General features: G+C 39.3%; 4 protein-coding genes across 9 annotated transcripts in view; 3 read left to right on the forward strand and 1 right to left on the reverse strand.

The window, feature by feature from the left end:
- Nucleotides 1–23,325, reverse strand: part of LOC143375947 (dynein regulatory complex subunit 5) — a 34,869-nt gene that overhangs the window by 10,554 nt on the left and 990 nt on the right. The window contains exon 1 of one of the 3 annotated variants that reach the window (XM_076825647.1): nucleotides 6,528–7,156. Coding sequence is in view for 2 of the 3 variants with exons in the window: in XM_076825649.1 (XP_076681764.1) it covers nucleotides 22,845–22,887 (43 nt within the window). In the remaining variant the exon portion in view is untranslated. Of the gene's footprint in view, nucleotides 1–6,527; nucleotides 7,157–22,844; nucleotides 23,168–23,325 lie in introns of those variants that run through there. The other 2 variants (XM_076825649.1, XM_076825650.1) reach the window with 2 other exon arrangements.
- On the forward strand, nucleotides 2,936–16,493 carry LOC143375961 (odorant receptor Or2-like). Of its 4 annotated transcripts, none has more exons than XM_076825685.1 (7): nucleotides 2,936–3,057; nucleotides 3,265–4,288; nucleotides 4,977–5,093; nucleotides 5,164–5,254; nucleotides 10,705–10,850; nucleotides 15,692–15,824; nucleotides 15,892–16,493. In XM_076825685.1, the coding sequence occupies exons 2-7, from the start codon at nucleotides 4,125–4,127 to the stop codon at nucleotides 15,940–15,942; spliced, it is 702 nt and encodes a 233-aa protein (XP_076681800.1). In that variant the 5' UTR covers nucleotides 2,936–3,057; nucleotides 3,265–4,124; the 3' UTR covers nucleotides 15,943–16,493. The 4 variants fall into 4 exon arrangements, with proteins under 4 accessions (XP_076681800.1, XP_076681802.1, XP_076681801.1 ...); XM_076825687.1 differs by lacking the exons at nucleotides 10,705–10,850; nucleotides 15,692–15,824; nucleotides 15,892–16,493 and adding exons at nucleotides 5,742–5,887; nucleotides 11,056–11,188; nucleotides 11,261–11,545; XM_076825686.1 differs by lacking the exons at nucleotides 10,705–10,850; nucleotides 15,692–15,824; nucleotides 15,892–16,493 and adding exons at nucleotides 5,742–5,887; nucleotides 6,099–6,231; nucleotides 6,299–6,494.
- Nucleotides 11,936–14,846, forward strand: LOC143375967 (uncharacterized). The gene is made up of 5 exons (XM_076825694.1): nucleotides 11,936–12,432; nucleotides 12,586–12,742; nucleotides 13,502–13,619; nucleotides 13,994–14,252; nucleotides 14,822–14,846. Exons 2-5 carry the CDS (start codon nucleotides 12,683–12,685, stop codon nucleotides 14,844–14,846), a joined length of 462 nt encoding a protein of 153 aa, XP_076681809.1. The 5' UTR covers nucleotides 11,936–12,432; nucleotides 12,586–12,682.
- On the forward strand, nucleotides 18,772–21,148 carry LOC143375959 (odorant receptor Or2-like). Its single transcript, XM_076825681.1, has 6 exons — nucleotides 18,772–18,981; nucleotides 19,555–19,671; nucleotides 19,745–19,835; nucleotides 19,997–20,142; nucleotides 20,803–20,935; nucleotides 21,003–21,148. The coding sequence occupies exons 1-6, from the start codon at nucleotides 18,809–18,811 to the stop codon at nucleotides 21,051–21,053; spliced, it is 711 nt and encodes a 236-aa protein (XP_076681796.1). The 5' UTR covers nucleotides 18,772–18,808; the 3' UTR covers nucleotides 21,054–21,148.

Below are 23,325 nucleotides of genomic sequence, written 5' to 3' on the forward strand. Positions count from 1 at the left end.
ATCTTTCCTTGAGCGAGGGGGTTGAACCGTGAGACTCGAGGGAATTATGATGATCCATTACGCATTCGATAACTCGAATACAGTGGTAAAAAAAGTCTAATTTGTAACAAGTATAATTGTAATTACATGACAATGTAAAAAGTATAATCTAAACACTTTTGGAATTTGAAGAAAAAAATGGTAACACAAGTATAAGCGTCGCAAAAAATTTTGTAGAATTCTTATAACGAATTTCTATTTCAAAACCTGTGAAAATATCTTTTTCAAGATACTTTCTTTTTTAAATACTAGTTTCACCTTGAATTACTAAATACACATTAGAATGTAATTAGAATACACTCAGGAGGTCATCATCGAACTCGATCTTTCACCCATCCCATACTGATCCACTTTACCCCTTTGAAGACATCGGCAATTGTTCACAACTCTAATTTCACTCATCCAAAACTAAGCGGACCTCCTTCTCCCACCACCCTTCAACATCCACATCCCCATTTGATGCTTGGTACCCCCTACCTCCATTTATATTCCAGTCAATTCTCCGGAAGCAAAATAATACCAAATAGCGTTTGGGTCTTCGCCAAAATCGCTTAAAGAGCCAGAGGACTAAGTGGTTCGACGTCCAAAGCGACAGTGGGGTGGCTGGGGTCACAGAAATCGATCCGCAGCAACAAGTATCGTTCTCGCAACGTAAAAAAGAGAAAAAAAAGGGGGGAAAATGGGAAAACTAGGGCCGAAAAATTTGATCGATTCCCCCGGAACCAGTAAAATAAAATATGCCTCTAAAACGACACTTTTCCCAACTCTACTGTGGAAACAAAGTGTTCGAAATGCAGGGGATGAAAAATGAAAAATAATACATCCATTAGAAAACATTCATTTGGTCCAACAAATCCCACGTTATTACTCGCTAATATTTCTTCAATTTCGATTCACAAACACCGAAGAATTTTTCAACAGCTCTATCGTTAAATGAAAATCACTGAACTTGTTCAGATAACTACTCATAACGATTAACATCTGCAAGCAGCATTCTTCTGGCCAAGTTAAGTTAACTACTCAGCAACAACACATGATCGAAGCTATAATAATCATAATTATCATTTTACACAGCAACACAATTCCCACTGGTACTTATATTGCAATCGGGCACATGCAAATATTTCACAAGACACACATTACCAATTTTAAACAACATACTCACTCGCAGTTAGAAAATGCGCTACAAATGCGGAGAGAAGTTAAAACACGTCCGTTCACCATGGAAGTCGGCGCAACAATGCAACGTATTCCCAACAATCGATCGGTTGTCGGCTCCTCTACGCGTGCGTAAAATCCCCCTCGGGTAAAATCTCCCATAAAAGCCACGATAATCGAGCACCGTCACGCGTGTCGCGCGAATTTCCGTGACACTCCACCCCCCGCACCGGCAACCCCTACGCGCCGCGTGCCTTCAAACAACAGGTGATGTTCACCCCTTTTTTCCTTTCGGCGAGGAAAATTACCCGCGACGTTGCGAACTGCCTCCGACGTAGAATTTCTCGCCGGCTTGAGTGACAATCGTAAAACGGAAATACAGGGAATGTGGAATAATATGAAAAACCCCGAGGGGAAGTTTGATGGAAATAATTCACCTCCACGCAGTCGTGTCTCGGACGGGGAAAGATGAACTTCGAGGGCGGTCGTCATTGTAAAATCATACGATCGATGGGTGTGCCACTGGGTCTCTGGCCTTATCGGCGCACAATTTTTAGCAAACTTAACGGCGCTGTCGTTGTAGCAATTATCGTTCTTTGCATACTAGCGCAGGTATCAAGCTTTTATTTCTTTCTTTGGCTCGTTCGAGCTGGAATGCTAACAGCTGTACTCCGGCCACCTTACTTGAGATATTGGATTCGAATTAGTGTTGTATAAAGCTCGAGTCTTCAAAGTTTTAAGTCTTAACCTTAAGGGGAGGTTCCGGTCTACAACCCCAAAAATAGGTGATATTTAGGAATTAATTAAAGGAAAACTACTGCATATATTTTAATGGGAGTTTTTGCATTGTATTAAGGGTGTCTTAAATTATAGAAATATATTTTTTGTTTTATAATTAATCATTCCAGACGGCCCTGGGTAGCCGTTAAAGTCAAGGCGTCAAAAAATTGATCCAAATCGGTGGGCGCTGTGTCTCCAAAAGTTATTATCCGATTCGACTGAAACCCTTTTTATTTTGAAGATTATTCTTCTGTCTAGGGGGGGGGGGCTAGAAAACAATTATAAAAAATGACATTTTTTAGAAAATAACGATACTTCAATTTTGAAATCACTTTCCCCTGTATTTTTCGTCCTTTCAACGCCTTTGAAAATTATAAATTTTTAATTTTTTGTAATTGTTTCTAGTCTCCCCCCTAGCCAGAAGTATATTCTTCAAAATAAAAAAGGTTTCAGTCGAATCGGATAGTAATTTTGGGAGATACAGCGCCCACCGTTTTGAGAACACTGTTTCGAGAAAAACGCGTTTAAAGTTTTACGCGAGTGCCGAGTGGCCGGGTGTTACCCATGCATTTGCCGCTACTCAAATGCCTATAACTTCGGGAATTTTACGAATTTCAACAAATCCTTTTAAACACGTATTCCTAAAAGATTGAACGTTCGAAAAATGAAATAAAAAAAAATCGACATTAAAACCAGAACCTCCCCTTAAAGGTTCGAGCCTTTAGAGTTTGAACCGCGACTCGAGCTCTTGAAGCTCGCGGCTCGAAGCTCATTTTAACAACACTAATTCGAATTGAGTCACCATATCATTGAGATTCTGAATTGGGATCCTTGCTTGATGGATCTTACTCTTCACTTATTTATCTTCTTTTTTAAAAAATTCAATTGCTAGCACTCCACTTGCACAGCGATTTATCAGGAACGGTTAAGGGAGCGTTTACTAGCGGGGGGTAATTGCAGCTAGCAGTGTTTATCACGCACGAGTTCAGTATGGATCTGTTTCTTAAGATCATGAACGGTATCGTACCGCTAACGGTGTACATAGTGAAGTATTCCATTTTCACGTGGAAAGTGGCCGAGGTAGGCATTTCTACATTATCTACCGAAATCATTACACGTGGATGCTTAAAAATGAAGGAATACTGGCACGAGGTGTAAATACAAATTCATTTTATTGAATCGTAATCAATATAATTAAGTTACATTTACCCCAGCACAGTGTTTCGTAAGTTTCTCTATTCTTAAGCGAATAGACACAGTTTAATTACTTTACACGCGATTATCCAGTTAAGGTACATCTTCGAGTGGATCCAAAGCGACTATGATTCACTGACTAACGAGAGGGAGCTTCGATTGATAGAAAAGTTTGCCGACCGAGGAGTATCCTTCAGCAAGTTCTTCTTGTGTGAGTACCGAAATTATTTACTGCCTAGCTCATTAAGCGAAAACATCGAGGGCCATTTCTGGCACAGGAACTACGAAATTCAGCATTTTCTTTAAAGATAGAATTTACACGCGGGTGGGTCAGAAAAGACTCGGAGATCGTAGCAGAAGCAACTGTTTTAGACTCTATGCATTGAGAGCAACGCCGGACTAAAGCACATTTTTTTTTAAATTAACTTAGTAGCATTAATGCATTCCAATAGGCTCTACTAATCATATAAAATAGGAAAAAGTAATTTTTTTCAATACAGGTTAGTCCGTTGTTGCTCTCAATGCCTGATATCGTTTGTACATACCTAACTAGAACGAAATAATTGTGTAAAACCAGCGGCCGTAGCCGTGATGGAAACACCGGTTCTCGTTAGATCACCGAAGTTAAACATCACGGGGCGGTGTACTGGGGAAAGATGGGTGACCACCTTTCTCCCGGTGCGCTGCTGCTGCTGGGACCCGAAGGAGAGAGGAGGGAAAAATTAATGACTAATGTTCGTTGGGCAATATAAGCAAAAATGTGTGTAAAAACACAAAAAAAACAAAAATACAAATAAAAATAATTGAGTAAATCTATTAGACACACTTCACTCGTTAAATATATCTCCATTGTTTCAGATGGTTTCCCAATTGCATTGATATTTATCATATTTTCGTTCCTGCCAGAAGTCATCAACATAGGTGTACCATTTAATGATTCCCGTTCGCTGAAAATGCCCATCATGATCGAATACTTCGTTGATCAAGATCGATACTTCTACTGGATTGTATTGCACATCGACTTTACCGTGGTCTTTGGTATTGCCATCCTGATTGTCACAGAGTCTATATTCATATATTTCATCACCCACGCGTGCGCATTATTTGAAATTATCGGGTAATGAATTTTAATCGCAAATTCTCAGAAATCTTACAAACCGCCGATAGTTATATTTTTAAAAGTGATTACTATAGTTATAACGAAACCAAGTGACCAGCAAGATCGCTGGGCTCTATTACTTCTAGTACAGTATGACCCGTTGAAATATGCAGGGCATTCGGCAAGAGATAAAGGAGCTGATTCTACGTGAGAGAATTGGACGAAAATGAAGAGTGACGAATTTGCGGAAGAAGCTTGGCTTTTTAGTTATTAACATTTTAAGTATTCCAGCGAGGTGCCCCTGAAGCAGGGCAACTCGGGGGTCAGGAGTGCGCGACGGGCTACAGTCACCACAAAAGGCTATCCTGCTCTACGCGCACAGCTGACCGCTGAGTTGCCATCTCCAGGCGTCCCAGATCTGAATCTTTAAATATAAATAACAGAAAAATCAGATTTTCGTGTTATTTTGCCACGTAGAATCACTTCTTTCCTCTTTCACTACCTGTTGCCCAACACCCTCTATATATATATATGCATTATTCTAAAAATATAAATTTTGTAATATTTCCTTCAATTTCTCGAGAATTCTCGGGAATTCTCAAGAAGTATGACCCGATTTCTGATTTCTCGAGGAACAAAAAATATCGAGAAATCAGGAACACGATATGTACGCATGTACAGAGGGTAATTAATCGTACATTTATAGAGATCGCGTGGAACGGGTGTTGGAAAGTAGTATTCTAAACGTTCTTCGTGGTAAAACGTATTTGTCGATACATGGTCAATTAGTAGCCATCATTCAACTGCATCAACGAGTACTCAAGTGGGTATAAAATGCTAGAAATTTGAAAACCGTGTTATGGAGCGATTCGATAAAAATCTTATTGTTAAAGGTTCATTGAAAACTTGAATACCTCCATGCTTACACATTATTGCATACTGATTGCTATTGGGGTGGTTTCGTTAAGTATGAACCTCTACATCGTGAGTAATATATTTATGCAAATCATTCTCATGAGCACTAGGTTGTCGAGGAGATTCTCTTGGTTTGATTTCTTCTTCAATGTGAAGTAATATAAAAAGGCGTTCTTGTCATGGGCGTCCGAAGGTTTTTGAAAAAATAGTCGCTTATTTTTAAAAATATGAATGTGAATATTTCTAAATTTTGGATTTAAATTTTGAATTTCATTGGCACTACAAAATGACCGAAAAAATGCAAGCGGGCTACTCGTTTTTCCATTACTATATTTTTTTTCACCGTCACTCCAAAGTCACCCCTCCCGGAAAGAAGTCTATGGACGCCCATGGTTCTCGTTTTCCCTCAACTAGCATTTGCCTTCCGAAAAATGGAACCCCTTCGATATACGTGCCACGGAGAATTCCTACAGCAATCTACCCCGAGCGCACTACGTTTACTTTGTGCAAACAACTGTGTCTGAAGTAACTCTTGTTCGTTATTCACCGTCGCTAGCTGGCCAGAGAATTGTTGCTGATGAAAGTCACTCCCGAAATGTTAACTGTAATAATAGTGACCGTAGCCCATTTCTTCTACATGGGTTGTGGTAATTACGTTAGCCAAATTCTGTTGGACAAGGGCGACGAACTGTTCACGAAAACGTGAGTAGTTATTCATCCCCTTTATCAGTTGGTGGTATTCGATGCGACTATTTGTTATTAAATTCTTGAAAATTGCCTTTCCTTTGGCCGATGAAAATCAGTAATAATGAAAACAGGTGGTCCTTGAAATGTTCATTACTGGAAACGCTTGAAAAACAATAGTCGAAACTGTTTATACCGAAAAATGTACGGAACCGTTTGCAATCTACAGGTACTATACAAGGTGGCACGAAGCACCCTTGCCGGTGCAAAAAATATTCTTTTACATTCGACAAAGATGCATGCAACCTACGGGACTCGTGTTCGGTGGCCTTTACACTGGTTCACTCGAATTCTTATCCAAGGTAAACGTTTCACAAGCAACAGTAGCTTAGGAAAGAGGAAGAACAAGACTCGATCTTTTACTTTCAGCTAGTGAACACATCGATGTCGTATTTCATGGTACTCTACTCTACGGCTTAAAAATTCAATTGGAAAGCAGCGTGGCCTTATTAAGCCACTGTACCGACTGATTCAGATATACAACGCTGACTGACTTCAGCTTTCTAATAACTTATATTTACCATTGTCATTTATTATCTAAGCCACGTTACTCCGCTTCAGCAGTTTACACAGTAACACAATTCCCACTAGTACTTACATTGTAATCGAACACATGTAAATAGTTCACAAGATACACGTTATCAATTTTAACTAACACACTACTCGCGGTTAGACGTTCATTTATAAAGCGCGCAACAAATGCGGAGAGAAGCTACAACACGTCCGTTCACCATGGAAGTCGGCGCAACAGTGCAACGTATTCGCAGTAAACGATCGATTCTAGGCTCCTCTACGCGTGCGTAAAATCCCCCCGGGTAATATTCCCCATAAAAGTCAGAATAATGGAGAGCCTACTCGACCCCTCGCACCTGCGACCCCTACGCACTGTGCACCTTCAAACAACAGGTGATATTCTCCCCTTCTTTCTTTCGGCGAGGGCAATTACCCCCGATGTTGCAAACTTTGCCTCCGCCGTCGAATTTCTCGCCAGCTTGAGTGACAATCGTAAAACGAAAATACAGGGAATGTAGAATAATATGAAAAACCCCCAGGGGAAGTTTGATGGAAATAATGCACCTCCACGCAGTCGTGTCTCGGACGGGGAAAGATGAACTTCGAGGGCGGTCGTCAATGTAAAATCATACGATCCATGGGTGTGCCACTGGGTCTCTGGCCTTATCGGCGCACAATTTTTAGCAAACTTAACGGTGCTGTCGTTGTAACAATTATTTTTCTTTGCATACTCGCGCAGGTACCAAGCTTTCATTTCTTTCTTTGGTTCGTTCGACCTGGAATGCTAACAGCTGTAGGGGAGACCGGGGCTGGTTGATACAGGGGGCAAGTTGATACAGACGAATTATCTCGACACCGTATATATGTAGCTTCATTTCAGCGAGACATGCGAAGATTGTTGTTCAATTCTTTCCTACGATCCAGCGTACGTCTGTGCACATTGACTTTAACAATCGTTTTTGTTAACTGTTTTCGTTTACATAGAGAAAAAGTAAATAGTTTTGATACATCCAAATTGATCGTCCAAATAACATTTTTTTCATTCAGTTTGTATGCATTTTCTCTGGGTTTCGATTACTATATATTAAAGAGGAAGGACCAAAGTGTATTTTGGAATATTTGTTGTTAAGTAATTAATTCAAATAAATAATGAAAAAAATTGAAAACAGAATAACGTATCAACTAGCCCCGAAGTGAGGTAAATTGGTACATTTTAGTTTCGTCCAAATATTTTTCCATTCACTTTGTATGTGTTTTCTCAACTTTTCATTTATAATATATTAAAGAGGAAGGACCAAAGTATATTTTAGCATATTTGTTATCAAGTAATTAATTCAAACAAAAATGAAAAAAAAACATTGAACTAGCCCCGGTCTCCCCAACTCCGGCCACCTTACTTGAGACATTGGATTCGAATTGAGTCAAGATATCGTTGAGATTCTGAATTGGGATCCTTGCTTGATGTGTCTTACTCTTCACTTATTTATTTTCTATTTAAAACATTCGATTGCTAGCACTCCACTTGCACGACGATTTATCAGGAACGGTTAAAGGAGTGTTTACTAGCGGGGGATAATTGCAGCTAGCAGTGTTTATCACGCACGAGTTCAGTACGGATCTGTTTTTTAAGATCGTGACTGGTATCGTACCGCTAACGGTGTACTTAGTGAAGTATTCCATTTTCACGTGGAAAGTGGCCGAGGTAGGCATTTCTACATTATCTAACGAAATCATTACACGTGGATGCTTAAAATTGAAGGAATACTGGCACGAGGTGTAAAAACAAATTCATTTTATTGAATCGTATTGAATATAATTAAGTTGCATTTACCCCAGCACAGTGTTTCATAAGTTTCTCTATTTTTAAGCGAATAGACACAGTTTAATTACTTTACACGCAATCATCCAGGTAAGGTATATCTTCGAGTGGATTCAAAGCGACTATGATTCATTGACGAACGAGAGGGAGCTTCGATTGATAGAAAAGTTTGCCGACCGAGGAGTATCCTTCAACAAGTTCTTCTTGTGTGAGTACCGAAATTATTTACTGCCTAGCTAACTAAGGGAAAACATTGAGGGCCATTTCTGGCACAGGGACTACGAAATTAAACATTTTCTTTAAAGATAGAATTTACACGCGGGTGCAAAAGCACATTTTTTTTAAAATTAACTTACAAGGAGAGCATTTCAGGTGTCCGCCTCCGATCATTTTGATTTTTGGATATGTTATAGAGGACCGAAAAATAAGAAATACGTGTTTTTTTTATTTTTCCCCGTTTACATATTTGAGGGTGAAAACTGCGTTCAAAGTTAGGGTTGAAAAATCATTTTTGTGGAATATCTCGAGAACTATTAGAGGTAGGGGAATAGTGTCAATGGACGAATTTTGTGTCTTTGAATGCGAAATATGACTGACTCACCAGATTTTCAAAAATCCACAACAATGATTTTTCCACCCCAACTTTGAACGCAGTTTTCACCATCCAAATATGAAAACGGGGAAAAAGAAAAAAACACGTATTTCTTATTTTTCGGTCCTCTATAACATATCCAAAATTCAAAATGATCGGAGACGGACACCTAAAATACTCTCCTTGTTAGTAGCATTAATGCATTCCAATAGGCTCTACTAATCATATAAAATAGGAAAAAGTAATTTTTTTCAATACAGGTTAGTCCGTTGTTGCTCTCAATGCCTGATATCGTTTGTACATACCTAACTAGAACGAAATAATTGTGTGAAACCAGCGGCCGTAGCCGTGATGGAAACACCGGTTCTCGTTAGATCACCGAAGTTAAACATCACGGGGCGGTGTACTGGGGAAAGATGGGTGACCACCTTTCTCCCGGTGCGCTGCTGCTGCTGGGACCCGAAGGAGAGAGGAGGGAAAAATTAATGACTAATGTTCGTTGGGCAATATAAGCAAAAATGCTTGAAACGCCATCCTGTGTAAAAACACAGGAAAAACAAAAAAACAAATACAAATAATTGAGTAAATCTATTAGACACACTTCACTCGTCAAATATATCTCCATTGTTTCAGATGGTTCGGCAATTGCATTGATATTTATAATATATTCGTTCCTGCCAGAAGTCATCAACATAGGTGTACCATTTAATGATTCCCGTTCGCTGAAAATGCCCATCATGATCGAATACTTCGTTGATCAAGATCGATACTTCTACTGGATTATATTGCACATCGACGTTAGCGTGATCCTGGGTTTTACCATCCTGATTGTCACAGAGTCCACATTCGTACATTTCACCACCCACGCGTGCGGATTACTCGAAATTGTCGGGTAATGAATTTTAATCGCAAATTCTCAGAAATGTTACAAACCACTGATAGTTATATTTTTACAAATGATTACTATAGTTGCAACGAAACTAAGTGACCAGCAAGAGGTTCTATTACTTCTAGCGCAACATGATCCGTTGAAATATGTAGAGTATTCGGCAGCAGATAAAAAACGATTTTAAAATAAAAAAGTAATGTTTCGCTTTGCACAAATTTTGTATTAAATAAATAAATATATGAATTATATTTAATATCTGTTGATTCATTTATACAAGGTTTGTGCAAATTAGACAGGAATGAACAATTAGTTAAAGGTTTCTTGTGCTTTGATAAATATTATCAACATTATTCCAAAAATATAAATTTTGTAATATTTTTTTCAATTCCTCGAGAATTCTCGGGAATTCTCAAGGAGTATGATCCGATTTCTGATTTCTCGGGAAGCGAAAAATATCGAGAAATCAGGAACACCATATGTATGCATATCCAGAGGGGAAATAATCGTACATTTATAGCGGGCGCGTGGAACGCGTGCTGGAAAGTAGTATTCTAAATGTTCTTCGTGGTGAAACGTATTTGTCGATACACGGTCAATTAGTAGCCACCATTCAGCTGCATCAACGAGTACTCATGTGAGTATAACTTGATTCAAATTTGAAAATCTCATTTCGGAGCGATTTGATAAAAATCTTGAATTTGTTAAAGGTTCATTGCAAACATGAATACCTCTTTCATCCCCCATTACTGGATACTAATTGCTATCGGCGTGGTTTCGTTGAGCATAAACCTCTACATCGTGAGTAATATATTTATGCAAATCATTCTCCTGAAAACTAGAATGCTAAAGAGATTCTCTCGATTTGATTTCTTGTTGAATGTGAAGTAAAATAAAAAGGATACCACTTCGTCCAAGCAAAGGTGCCTCGGAGTAACACTTCTTCTTATTTTCACTGTCGCTAGCTGGCCAAAGAAATGTTGCTGATGAAAGTCACTGCCGAATTGTTAACTGCGCTGTTACTGGTCATTGCTCATTTCTCTTACATGGGCTACAGTAATTACATTAGCCAAATTCTGTTAGACAAGGGCGATGAACTGTTCACAAAAACGTGAGTACTAGTATCCATCCCCCTTATCAATACTCGGTGTGACTATTTATTACTAAATTTAAAAAAATTGTAATTCCTTTTATATTGGATATCAATAATATTGCAAAGTAGTTCTTCTTAAAGTGTTTAATACCAGAAACTATTGTAACTAGTACTCGAAATTGTTCACACTGGAAAACGTAGGAAAACAGTTTGCAATCTACAGATACTGCTCAAGATGGCACGAGTCACCCTTGCCAGTACAAAAGATGTTGCTGTACATTCGACAAAGAAGCTTGCAACCTACTGGCCTCGATCTTGGTGGCCTTTACAGTGGTTCATTGGAGTTCTATTCCAAGGTAAACGTTTTAAAAGCTGCGAGTGCACAGACGAGAGAAGAGAAATAACAAGAAGCGATCTCTAACTTTCAGCTACTGAACACATCGATGTCGTATTTCGCGGTACTCTACTCTACGGCTTAAAAATTCAATTAGAAGGAAGCGTTGTCACTTACGATACTTATGATAACACATTAAACCACTGTACTGACTGTAATTGACTTAGGTATAAAATGCTGACTGACTTCTATTCTCTTATAACTCATATTTATCATTTTCACTTATATAAGCCCCGATAATCCTATTTATCATTTAACACAGCAAGTCAATTACCGCTTACATTGTAATCAAGCACAGGTAAATACCTCACAAGATACACATTATCCATGTTAACTAATATACTCACTCTCAACTAGACGATTAATTTAAAAAAACGCCACAAATGCGGAGAGAAGCTAAAACACGTCCGTTCGCCATGGAAGTCGGCGCAACAGTGCAACGTGTTCCCCACGATCGATCGGTTGTCGGCTCCTCTGCGCGCGCGTAAAGTCCCCCTCGGGTAAAATCTCCCATAAAAGCCACGATAATCGAGCACCGTCACGCGTGTCGCGCGAATCTCCGTAACACTCCACCCCCCGCACCTGCAACCCCTACGCACTGTCTATCTTCAAACCGCAGGTGTTCTCCCCTCGGTGTATTCACCCCTTTTCTCCTTCGACGAATAAAATTACCTCAGAAGTTGCAAACTTTGCCTCCGTCCTCGAAATTTCTTGCCAGCTTGAGTGACAATCGTAAAACGAAAATGCAGGGAATATAGAATAATATGAAAACCCGAGGGAAAGCTCGACGGAAATAATATACCTGCAGGCAGTCGTGACTCGAACGGGGAAAAATGAACTTCGAGGGCGGTCGTCATTGCAAAATCATTCGGTCGATAGGTGTGCCGCTGGGTCTGTGGCCTTATCGCTGCACGATTCTTGGCAAAATCAACGGTGCTTTCGCTGTAATAATTATCGTTCTCTGCATAGTCGCGCAGGTACCAATTTCTCATTCTTTTTTTTTTTGGTTCTTTCGAGTTAAATCCGCATTACTTGCTCGTTGCTTCAGATATTCAATCGAGATGACACTGACATTATTCGGATCGTTGAATTTCAGATATTGAGTTCAGAATACTTGCTTGCTGTATCCTAAGTTTCATTTGTCTTCTCTTTTTATTAAAATTCAATTGCTAGCATTCCCCAGTTGCGCAACGATTTATCAGGTACGTTTAAAGGCTCCCCTAAAGCTGCGCGAATATCCGCGCCGCGGATCAGATAAGGCAGCAGTTTTCTTTTTTATACGTGGTGGCTTGTGGGTAGTGTTCTCTGGTCCGCGGCGGATCCGCTCCGCGCGGCGAAATTCGCGTCGGTTTGGGGGAGCCTTAAAGGAGTGTTCAATAGCGGAGGATATTTGCAGCTGGCAGTGTTTACCACGCACGAGTTCAGTGGGGATCTGTTTTTTAAGTGCGTCACTGGTATGGTACCGTGTATAGTCTACATATTGAAGTACTTCATTTTTATGTGGAATATGGACCAGGTATGCTTTTCTAGATCCTCTAAGTAAACGACTGCATTGGGATGCTTAAATTAAAATTAGAAGAATACCGGCATGTGGTATGAAAAGAAATTCATTCCACAAGATCGGTTCGAATCTAATTAACACGTGAACACCGGTAACTCGAAAATTCGATTTTTTTTTTATTAAGTTCCGCAGGCTTGCAGGGAATCGCAATAGAAGTGCGGGGCAAATTTTATTTTCAGCTACTTGTTTATTCTTCGGGGTGGAAACACTTCTCAAAGGTTAATATGCACCTTACTATTATCCTGTATATCTTGGAATTTATAAGAGATAAAAAAAAATTTAATATGAGAATTTAAAGGTTTTTTATGGTATATGAAACTGTGCAATGAAATTGTTTGATATTTGTAGTTGAAAAAAGGAAACGTTCCCCGCCGCAAACAATTAAATTTTAAGAATTAAAACAGTTGCATTTTAATTTCAACAACTTTTTTTATATCTACTGTGCTTTTGGAGACATACAGGAAAATAGTAGTGCGCACATTAACCTTTAAGCGGATTTTCAACCGCAAAAACCAAAAAGTAGCGGAAAGTAAAAATTGTCTGACATTTCTATTGAATCTCCCTACGAACCTGCAATGTCGGAGGGAAAAAATCAGAATTTTTGGCTTATCCAAGTTCCGTTGTAAGTTGCATTTGTCCCAGCACAGTGTTTGATAATTATCCCTTTTTTGGGCAAATAGAGACACTTGAATTAATTTACACAGAATCATCCAGGTAAAGTACGCTTTCGAGTGGATCCAATGCGACTATGATTCATTGACGAACGAGAGGGAGCTTCGATTCGTAGAAAAGTTTGCTGACCAAGCAACAACCATAGTCAAGTCCATCTTGTGTGAGTATCGACATTATTTGCTGCCTAGCTAACTACCGCAAGGGTAAACATTGAGAGCCATTTCTGGTAGAGAAATTACGAATAAAGTAGTTTCCTTAACCCTTTCACGACGGCGATGCTAGCTGCCTACATGCATATTGCATATATATATTTATATTTTGGAATCGTTTCATGGACGTCGAATATATCCGACGCTAGGCGGGAAAGGGTTAAAGTTAGACGAGTCCTCAAAGAAATGAAAACCCGTGCGGTTAAAAAAAGACCCGGGGTCGTAATAGAGGCAGCAGTTTCAGACTCTAGAGCAATAACCACAACCATATTGTGTTTACCTCTCAAGTACAGTTTATTTGTCAAATATGAGTCTATTGTTCCAGATTGTTTGACGTTTATATTCTTACCTCTCGGCTTCCCGTTCCTGGCGGTACTCTTCAATATAGAGACGCCTGTTAATCAGTCTCGCTCGGTGCTAATTCCCTTCAAAGTCGAGCACTTCGTCGATCAAGATCGATACTTCTACTGGATCATGTTTCACATCGACGCTACCACGGTCCTGGGTGTTTTCATCCTGTTAGTCACAGAGTCTACATTCGTACATTTCACCACGCACGCGTGCGGATTACTCGAAATTGTCGGGTAATGAATTTTAATCACAAATTCTTAGAAATGTTGCAAACGACCGGTAGTTATATTTTCGCAAGGAATTGCCGTTGTTGTAACGAAACCAAGTGGTCAGCGAGACCACTAGGTTCTATTACTTCCATTGCAACTTAATCCGTTGCAATATTTAGGGTGCACGGCAGCTGGTTGTAGAAAAAGAAATTGATGATTCTACGTAACAACATATGACGAAAATGAAGAGTAAGTTTTTTAGTTATTAACGTTTTAAGAGTTAGTTTGGGGCGCCTGGGACAGGGCCACTCGGCAGTCAGGGCTGCGCGTAGTTGCCAAAGGCCCCGCTGCGACATGCGCGCCACTAGCCGCCGAGTTGCCAAAGGCCCCGCTGCGACATGCGCGCCACTCGCCGCCGAGTTGCCACCCTCCAGGCGCCCCAGTGCTGCATCTTTAAACATTAATAACAGCAAACCGAGGCCCCCACCGCAATTTCACTACTCTTCATTTTCGTCTTATATTGTCGCGTAGAATCGCTCACTTCATTTCCTTCTACCTGTTACCAGTCACCTTGTATATTTATGCATATTCAGGGTGAAAATAATCGCATATTTATAGAGATCGCATGGAACGGGTGTTCGAAAGTAGTGCTCCATCTGCTCTTTGTGGTAAGACGTATTTGTCGATGAATGGTCAACTAGTAGCCGCGATTAAACTGCATCAACGCGTACTCGAGTGGGTATAGCTTGCTTTAAAATCGAAAAGAAGTGTTTTGAAGCAATTTGACAAAAATCTTAATATTTGTTAAAGGTTCATTGAATACTTGAATTCCACCTTCTTGACACATTACTGCGTACTAATTCTTATCGGTCTGGTTACATTCGCCGTGAACCTGTATACCGTGAGTAATATATTTATGCAAACGATTCTCGTGAACACTAGGTTGCCGAGGAGATTCTCTGCGAAGTAATATAAAAAGGAATTTTGATTTTCTTCCTAGTAGCTTTTGTCCCACGAAAAATTGAACACCTTCGACGTGTTTGTCGCGAAGAAACGATAGAATTTACAGCAACCTAGTGTGTACGGCATGCGCACAGCGTTCATTTTGTTAAAGGAAAAATATGTCGAGTAACTCTTGTTCATTATTCCCCGTCGCTAGCTGGCCAGAGCAATGTTGCTGAAGAAAATCACTGCCGAAATGTTAACTGCTTTGTCAGTGGTCACGATTCAATTCTTTTACTTGGGCTGTGGCAATTACGTTAGCCAGATTCTCTTAGACAAGGGGAATGAACTATTCATGAACACGTGAGTACTAGTATTAATCCCCCTTCTCAATACTCGCTGTGACTATTTATTACTAAATTTTTAAAAATTGTATTTCCTCTTATATTGGAAATCAGTAATGTTGAAGTAGTAGTTGTTAGACAGTTTGGTACTAGAAAGTCTTATAAATAATACCATAGATACTACGCAAAATGGCACGAAGCACCTGTGCCGGTACAAAAGATGTTGCTGTACATTCGACAAAGAAGCATGGATCCTGCTGGCCTGGAGTTTGGTGGCCTTTACACTGGTTCACTCGAATTCTTATCCAAGGTAAACGTTTTACAAGCAACAGTAGTTTAGGAAAGAGGAAGAACAAGGCTCGATCTTTTACTTTCAGCTAGTGAACGCATCGATGTCGTATTTCACGGTACTCTACTCTATGACTTAACATTGCGATTGGAAGGAAGCTCCGTCACTTTTAGTTGACACTTAATATATTTATGATATATTATTAAACCACTACTGTATTGACTGTAATTGATTCAGGTAGGCAATGCAGACTGACTGCTCCTTTCTTACGGTTTATATTTACCATTGTCACTATAGATATAAAGTTTTCTTAAGCCCCTTCCTTTCAAATTCTCAACGAAAATGTTGAGCTTGTATATTTAATAGAAATGATAAACGAAAATTTCATTCAGAGTCATAATATTGTCCACGCAAAAAGCACTAGCTCTGAAACGCTGCAATTAACTAGCTCGCCTGGTTGCACTTGTCGCAGTACCTGAAACAGAAGAAATTTGAATTTAAATTAATTGTCCCAAACTAAACACAATCGTATTATAATTGCAACAACTCAATTGACACAGGTATCCGAAGATAGCAAATGATTGGTAAAAAACCGAATAAGTGTAACAATATGATTGTTAGAACATTAGAACTTATATTGCAATCACACACGTGTAATTATTTTTACAAGATACGCATATTATCAATTTTAACTAACATACTACTCGCACTTGGACGTTCATTTACAAAGCGGACTACAAATGCGGAGAGAAGCTAAAACGCGTCCGTTCACCATGAAAGTCGGCGCAACAATGCAACGTATTCTCAACCATCGATCGGTTGTTGGCTCCTCTACGCGTGCGTAAAAACCCCCTCGGGTAAAACTTCCCATAAAAGCCACGATAATCGAGCACCGTCACGCGTATCGCGCGAATTTCCGTAATACTCGACCCCTACGCACTGTCTATCTTTAAACCACAGGTGATATTCTCCCCTTTTCTCTTTGGGCAAACGAAAATTACCTCCGATGTTGCGAACTTTGCCTCCGACGTTGAATTTCTCGCCAGCTTGAGTGACAATCGTAAACCGAAAATACAGGAAATATAGAATAATATGAAAACCCGAGGGAAAGCTCGGTAGAAATAATGTACCTCCGCGCAGTCTTGTATCGCACGGGGAAAGATGAACTTCGAGGGCGGTCGTCATTGTAAAATCATTCGATCGATGGGTGTGCTACTCGGTCTCTGGCCTTATGGATGCACAATTCTTCACAAAATTAACGGTGCTATCGCTGCAACAATCATTCTTCTCTACATGGTCGTGCAGGTAGTCTCCAAATTTTCGTTGCGGGTTTCTTTTATTCGTTCGACCTGGAATGCCAGCAGCTGCTTTCAGCCCGACTTACCCGTTGCTTTAGATATCGAATTCGAATTGTAATCGAGATGTCACTGATATCATTGAGATCGTTGAATTTAAGATATTGAATTCGGAATCCTTAGTTGCTGTATCGTACTTTTCACTTCTGTCCTCTCATTTTATAAAATTTAATCGCGTTTAAAAAAATGGTGAATAACAGGGGATACTTGCAGCTAACAGTGTTTATCACGCATGAGTTTAGTGTGGATCTGTTTCTTATGGCCGCGATTGGTATTGGTCCGCCTATGGTCGTCCTTGTGAAGTATCTCTTTTTCATGTGCAATATGGAGCAGGTATGGTTTTCTAGATTCACTTAACGACGTGACTGCACCGCGATACATAGAATTGAAACAGCACTGGCATGTGGTATAAAAGAAAATCATTTCATAGGGTCGAATTGAATTTAATTAACACGGGGATTTCGGTGACTCGAAAGTTCGATTTATTTTTAATCTGTGCATACTTGGTAAGGAATCTAAATAGAAGTGTGAGGCAATTTTTATTTTCTGCTGCTTGTTGATTCTTCAGGTCGGAAACACTTTTTAAAGGTTAATGTGTACTTTCCTATTTTCTTGTATACCCTGCAAACTATAGTAGATATAAAATATTGGTAATACGATTATTTAATGGTTTTTTATGCTGTGCGAAACGTAGCAAAGAAATTCTTTGAATCTTGACTTTAAATAAGGAACAGTTCCCCACCACAAACAATTGAATAACTTGGAGGGTCGGTTTTATAAAGCAAAGAGAATTATTACCTAAATTTCAATTTCAATATTTTTTTATATCTAGAATGATTTTCAAGCAGAGACCATAACTGTTGTAACCTAAATTTTAAAAGTCATGAAATAAGAGTTGATATCTTTCTTTAAATGGTTTTGGTTTGAATAACCGTTATTGTCGACGGAAATATTTTTTGGTCACTAATAATCACTATCGATGACCAGAATTTTTGTCTCGGTTACGAATAACCATTATCGATGATATTTTTATTGGTTACCTGCATTGTTAGGAAAGAATTTGGGAAAAAGAAGAGTTAGGGTTATCAAAGTTCCTTTGTAAGTTGCATTATCCCTAGCACAGTGTTTTAAAAGTATCCCCATTTTACGCAAATAGAGACACTTTAATACATTTACGCAGAATCATCCAGGTAAAGTACATCTTCGAGTGGGTCCAAAGCGACTATGATTCATTGTCGAACGAGAGGGAGCTTCGATTGATAGAAAAGTTTGCTGACAGAGGACTAATCATAAGCAAGTCCATCTTGTGTGAGTATCGAAAGTATTTACCGCTTAACTAACTGTCGTAAGGGTAAATGCTGCGTGCTATTTCTTGCAGAGAAGTTACGAAATTAAGTATTTCCTTTAAGTTCGAAAAGTCCACAAAGAGGTGAAAACGCGGGCAGGTAAAAAAGACACGGGGGTGTAGTAGAGATAACAGTTTCGGACTGTACATCATATAACCAGATTATAATTTAGTTTATCTCTTAACTGCACTTTATTAGTCACATTTCCATTGTTGCAGATTGTTCGCTGCTTGTAATCATATTAATTGGATCACCGGTCCTGTCGGAATTCTTCAAGACAGAGGCACCCTTTAATCAGTCTCGTATGGTGCTATTGCCCGTCAACGTTGAGTACTTCGTTGATCAAGACCGATACATATACTGGATCGCATTGCACTGCGACACGGCCATGCTCCTGGGTGCTATCATCGTGTTTGTCACAGAGTCTACATTCGTACATTTCACCACGCACGCGTGCGGATTACTCGAGATTGTCGGGTAATGAATTTTAATCACAATATTCTTAGAAATGTTGCAAACCGCCGATAGTTATATTTTCGCAAGGAATTGCCGTCGTTGTAACGAAACCAAGTGGTCAGCGAGACCACTAGGTTCTATCACTTCTATTGCCACTTGATCCGGTAAGACATGTAGGGTGGACAGCAACAGGTAGTAGAAAAGGAAACGCATGATTCCACGTGACAAAATCTGCCGAAAATCAAGATAAGGAAATTACCCTGGAGGCTTCGATTTTTAGTTATTAATGTTTAAAGATTTGGTTAGCGGTGCCTGGAGCATGGCACCCCGGCGGTCAGGGTTGCGTACAGTCCCTGTCGAATGCCTCATGGCCCCACGCGCGCCGCTGATCGCCGAGTTGCCATACTTCAGGTGCCCCAGTCCGAAGTATTTAAACATTAATAACTAAAAAACGGAGCCTTCGCTGCAATACGGTTACTCTGCATTTTCGTCTTTATTTGTCACGTGGAATCGTCCACTCCATTTTGACTACCTCTTGGCGACCACCCTACGTATGTACGTATATCCAGAGGGAATATATTCGCACATTTATAGCGATCGAGTGGAACGGGTGTTGGAAAATAGTATTTTAAATGTTCTTCATGATAAAGCGTATTTGGCGATACATGGTCAACTAGTAACAACCATTACACTGCATCAACGAATACTCAAGTGGGTATAGCATGCTTCAAAAGCAAAAACCGTGTTCTGGAGCGATTTGACAAAAATCTTAAATTAATTAAAGGTTCATTGAATGCTTGAATACCTCCATGCTCACACATTATTGCATACTGATTGCTATCGGGGTGGTTTCGTTAAGTATGAACCTCTACATCGTGAGTATTATATTCATGCAAATGATTCTCGTGAACACTAGGTTGCTAAAGAGATTCTCTCGATTTGATTTCTTGTTGAATGCGAAGTAAAATAAAAAGGATACGCTTCGTCCATGCAAAGGTGCCTGGGAGTAACGCTTGATCTTATTCACTGTCGCTAGCTGGCCAAAGCAATGCTGCTGATGAAAGTCATTGTCGAAATGACAATTGCAGTAACATGGATCGTAATTTACTTCTTTTACATGGGCTGTGGTAACTACATTGCCCAGATGCTGTTAGACAAGGGCAATGATCTGTTCGTGAAAACGTGAGTGCTACTAGTATTCACCCTCGTTATCAGTAGACGGTGTGGCTATTCGGTATTAATTTTTTGAAAATTGTTTTTTTTTTATATATTGGAAATCAGTGATATTGAAAAGCGGCAGTTTTTAGAGTTTACTGCTCGAAAGTTTTATAAATAATGGGGTAAACCAACCAGTGATTGACCGCATACCAGTGAATGATCATTAGGCAAAGAAATGTCAATTATAAATTGAAACATTATTATAGGTTTATGAATGGCGTGTAGTTGCACCTTTAATATCCTATATTTTTAGTTACGCGTATTAAACAAACATTGATAAGTACAAATCTTTATTAAAAGTATGCAGTCATTTACTGGGCTTCTACACGTTTTGCATTTTATAATTTTTTTTTTTAATTACGATAAGAATAAGTAATTATTTGTATAGAAATTTCAAGAAAAATAAATTTAAATGCAATTTCCACAGTTTTTGTTGTTATGTATAAATATATTCAAGTGTTAATATTAGAATTACAAGTGTTAATATTAATATAATATTATAGCGTCATTATTCAAGTGTCTCTAAGGTCCATAGATTCAACAATTCGGTTATTCACTGGTTGGTTTACCCTACTCGAATCTGTTCATACCGAAAAATGTAGGGATACTGTTTGCAATCTGCAGATACAACGCAAGATGGCACGACGCACCCCTGCCAGTACAAAAGATGTTGCAGTTCATTCGGCAGAGAAGCATGCTACCTACTGCCCTCGTGTTTGGTGGCCTTTACATTGGTTCATTCGAATTCTTTTCTAAGGTAAACGGTTTACAAGCTACAGCAGATCAGGGACGAGAAAGAACAAAACGCGACCTTTTACTTTCAGCTAGTGAACGTATCGATGTCGTATTTCACGGTACTCTACTCTACGGCTTAACATTTCTATCGACAGGAAGATTTGTCACGTTTGGTTGGCACGTAGATACAAGATATTTAATATGAGTTGTAAAATGATTGTCTTAACTGTAACTGATTCAGCTAAAGAATGCATACAGACTTTTACTTTCTTATAATTGTGGAGTGGAAGTAAGTGGGGCTTTCTGTGGCAATTTGAAGAAAATTGCGATTGTAATTGGTTACTGCTCTAACAAGAGACACTAACACTATTCCTACCGACACTTCACGTAGACTTATCCCTACCGCGACCGGTCAAATGACCGGTGTTTAGCACAACTTATATTTTTTAATATAGAATGAAGATACAGTATTTCCTCGTTAACGGCTCGCTCGTCGAGACCGGCGTTGAGCCCTTATCGTGAGCAGAGCCCTAATTCCGAGTGTTCGTTTCTCGCTTCTTTCTGGCCGAAGGGGGGAGCGAGATGGAACACTGCGTGCGCGGCAAGCGTGCGCGATGGTCGCAAGCGCTTAACGTGAGCACGAAACCGCTTCGCAAAATCTTGACGCAGGCCCGGTTCACGGTAAGCGCTTGCGAGCATCGCGCACGCCCGTCGCGCACGCAAAGGACAGAGTGTCAGGCGTCCGAAAGACGGAGCGAGACAAAACATCAACGCGTCGTCTTTCTCGTACCGTCCTCGCTCGCTTTCAGTGCCTCTCACTCGCTCTCGTTTCATCTCGTTCTCGCCTTCGCCGGACAAGAGGGAGACAGAAGTGGTGGGGATAGCGAAAAGTCCGTATCGTGTACACCAAACCGAGCCCGTAACGAGGAAATACTGTAATAGAGAATTTGACAGTATAAAAATATAGTTTCTTTTATTCAGAAGTGTATCATGTACATACGTATATTTGAGGAGAAGTCGTGAAGTTTAAAGGCGATTCAATTACGTTGTATACAGGAAATTCTAATCGAAATTTTAAAAACAGTTATTTGACCGGACGTGGTAGGAGTAGTGTTAAAATACACATCATTTTCTAATTTCAATTTTGCACCTACCCTAACGGTGTCCGATATATTGCGCAAAATACATTTTCCACCCTCAATTTTGAGGGCTATTTTCACTCCCCACATGCGGACAATAGTTGATAAAAAATATGCGTCGAATATTTTTTACTATTCTACGAATTTGCAAAGTTTTATCAAACTCGGCGCGTGGCATTTAAGTGATGTCCCCTGTTATCGCGTTTCATAAACTTAGACCTTGTAACACGTTCTTCAATTAAATTGTTTAATGTTATTTTATTTTTTCATAAAAAACACTTTTTACAAGAGTGTAGAAACACGATTAAAATATCAAATTCATCACTGATACAGTTAACTGTAAATTCATTTACATATTTTTATTTCAAAATATATGTTTTGGCACATAGAGCCCTAATTACTTTCAGCCTACAATTTGTATTTATCATTGTCTCTATATAAAACTTTTTATGGAAGATATATAATATGATTTTAATATTAAGATTTTAACTTTTAACAAATCTCTACTTTCTTTCTATACATATGTGGGATCGGGAACCCCCAGAATAAAAGGGAGTCAGGACTAAAAGAACAGTGAGAGTCGGCGTAGCCGTGGTGGCAAACGCGACTGATCAGCACGCGGGCGGCTCGGGTTCGATCCCCGAGCAAAAAAACAACAAACTCTCTTTCTCCGTGGTTCCCGAAAGCGTAGAAATTACTACACCTATTTATTACCTACACATAAACATTCCCTTCCCCATTCTTGATAAAAATATTCAACATGTATATTTAATAATTGAAATTTAAACTTACCTATGCTGCAGCCTTCAAACGCCAGTCGATTCTTCCTCAGCATATTCCACTGATTCTAATTACGAAACTAATTTTTCACTACCAACAATTAAAAAAGTAGTAAAACAAAAGAATATTAAAACCGACCGAAGATATTATTCTCGAATAAACAGGACTGACTCTAATCTCGCGATTTAAAAATTACTAATTTAGAGTCACGATATCTTGCACGCATAAAGCAAAAAGCCACTGACTCTAAAAACCGCATTGCGCGCGGTCACAATTAATTAACTATCACCTCCGGTTACATTGGTCGCAGCACCTGCGACAGAAGATATTCGAATCTGAAATAATTGTCCCAAACAAAATACAATCGTATTATAATTGAGACAGCTCACTCGAAACATGTATCCAAAATATATAAAAAAAAATTATGATAAACGATTTTACTAGAAATGCACTAAAAACTAAAAAATTATTCTTTTCTTGTACCTACTACAAT

Source organism: Andrena cerasifolii, chromosome 13 (genome assembly GCF_050908995.1).
Source record: "Andrena cerasifolii isolate SP2316 chromosome 13, iyAndCera1_principal, whole genome shotgun sequence".
NCBI classification, from domain to species: domain Eukaryota; kingdom Metazoa; phylum Arthropoda; class Insecta; order Hymenoptera; family Andrenidae; genus Andrena; species Andrena cerasifolii.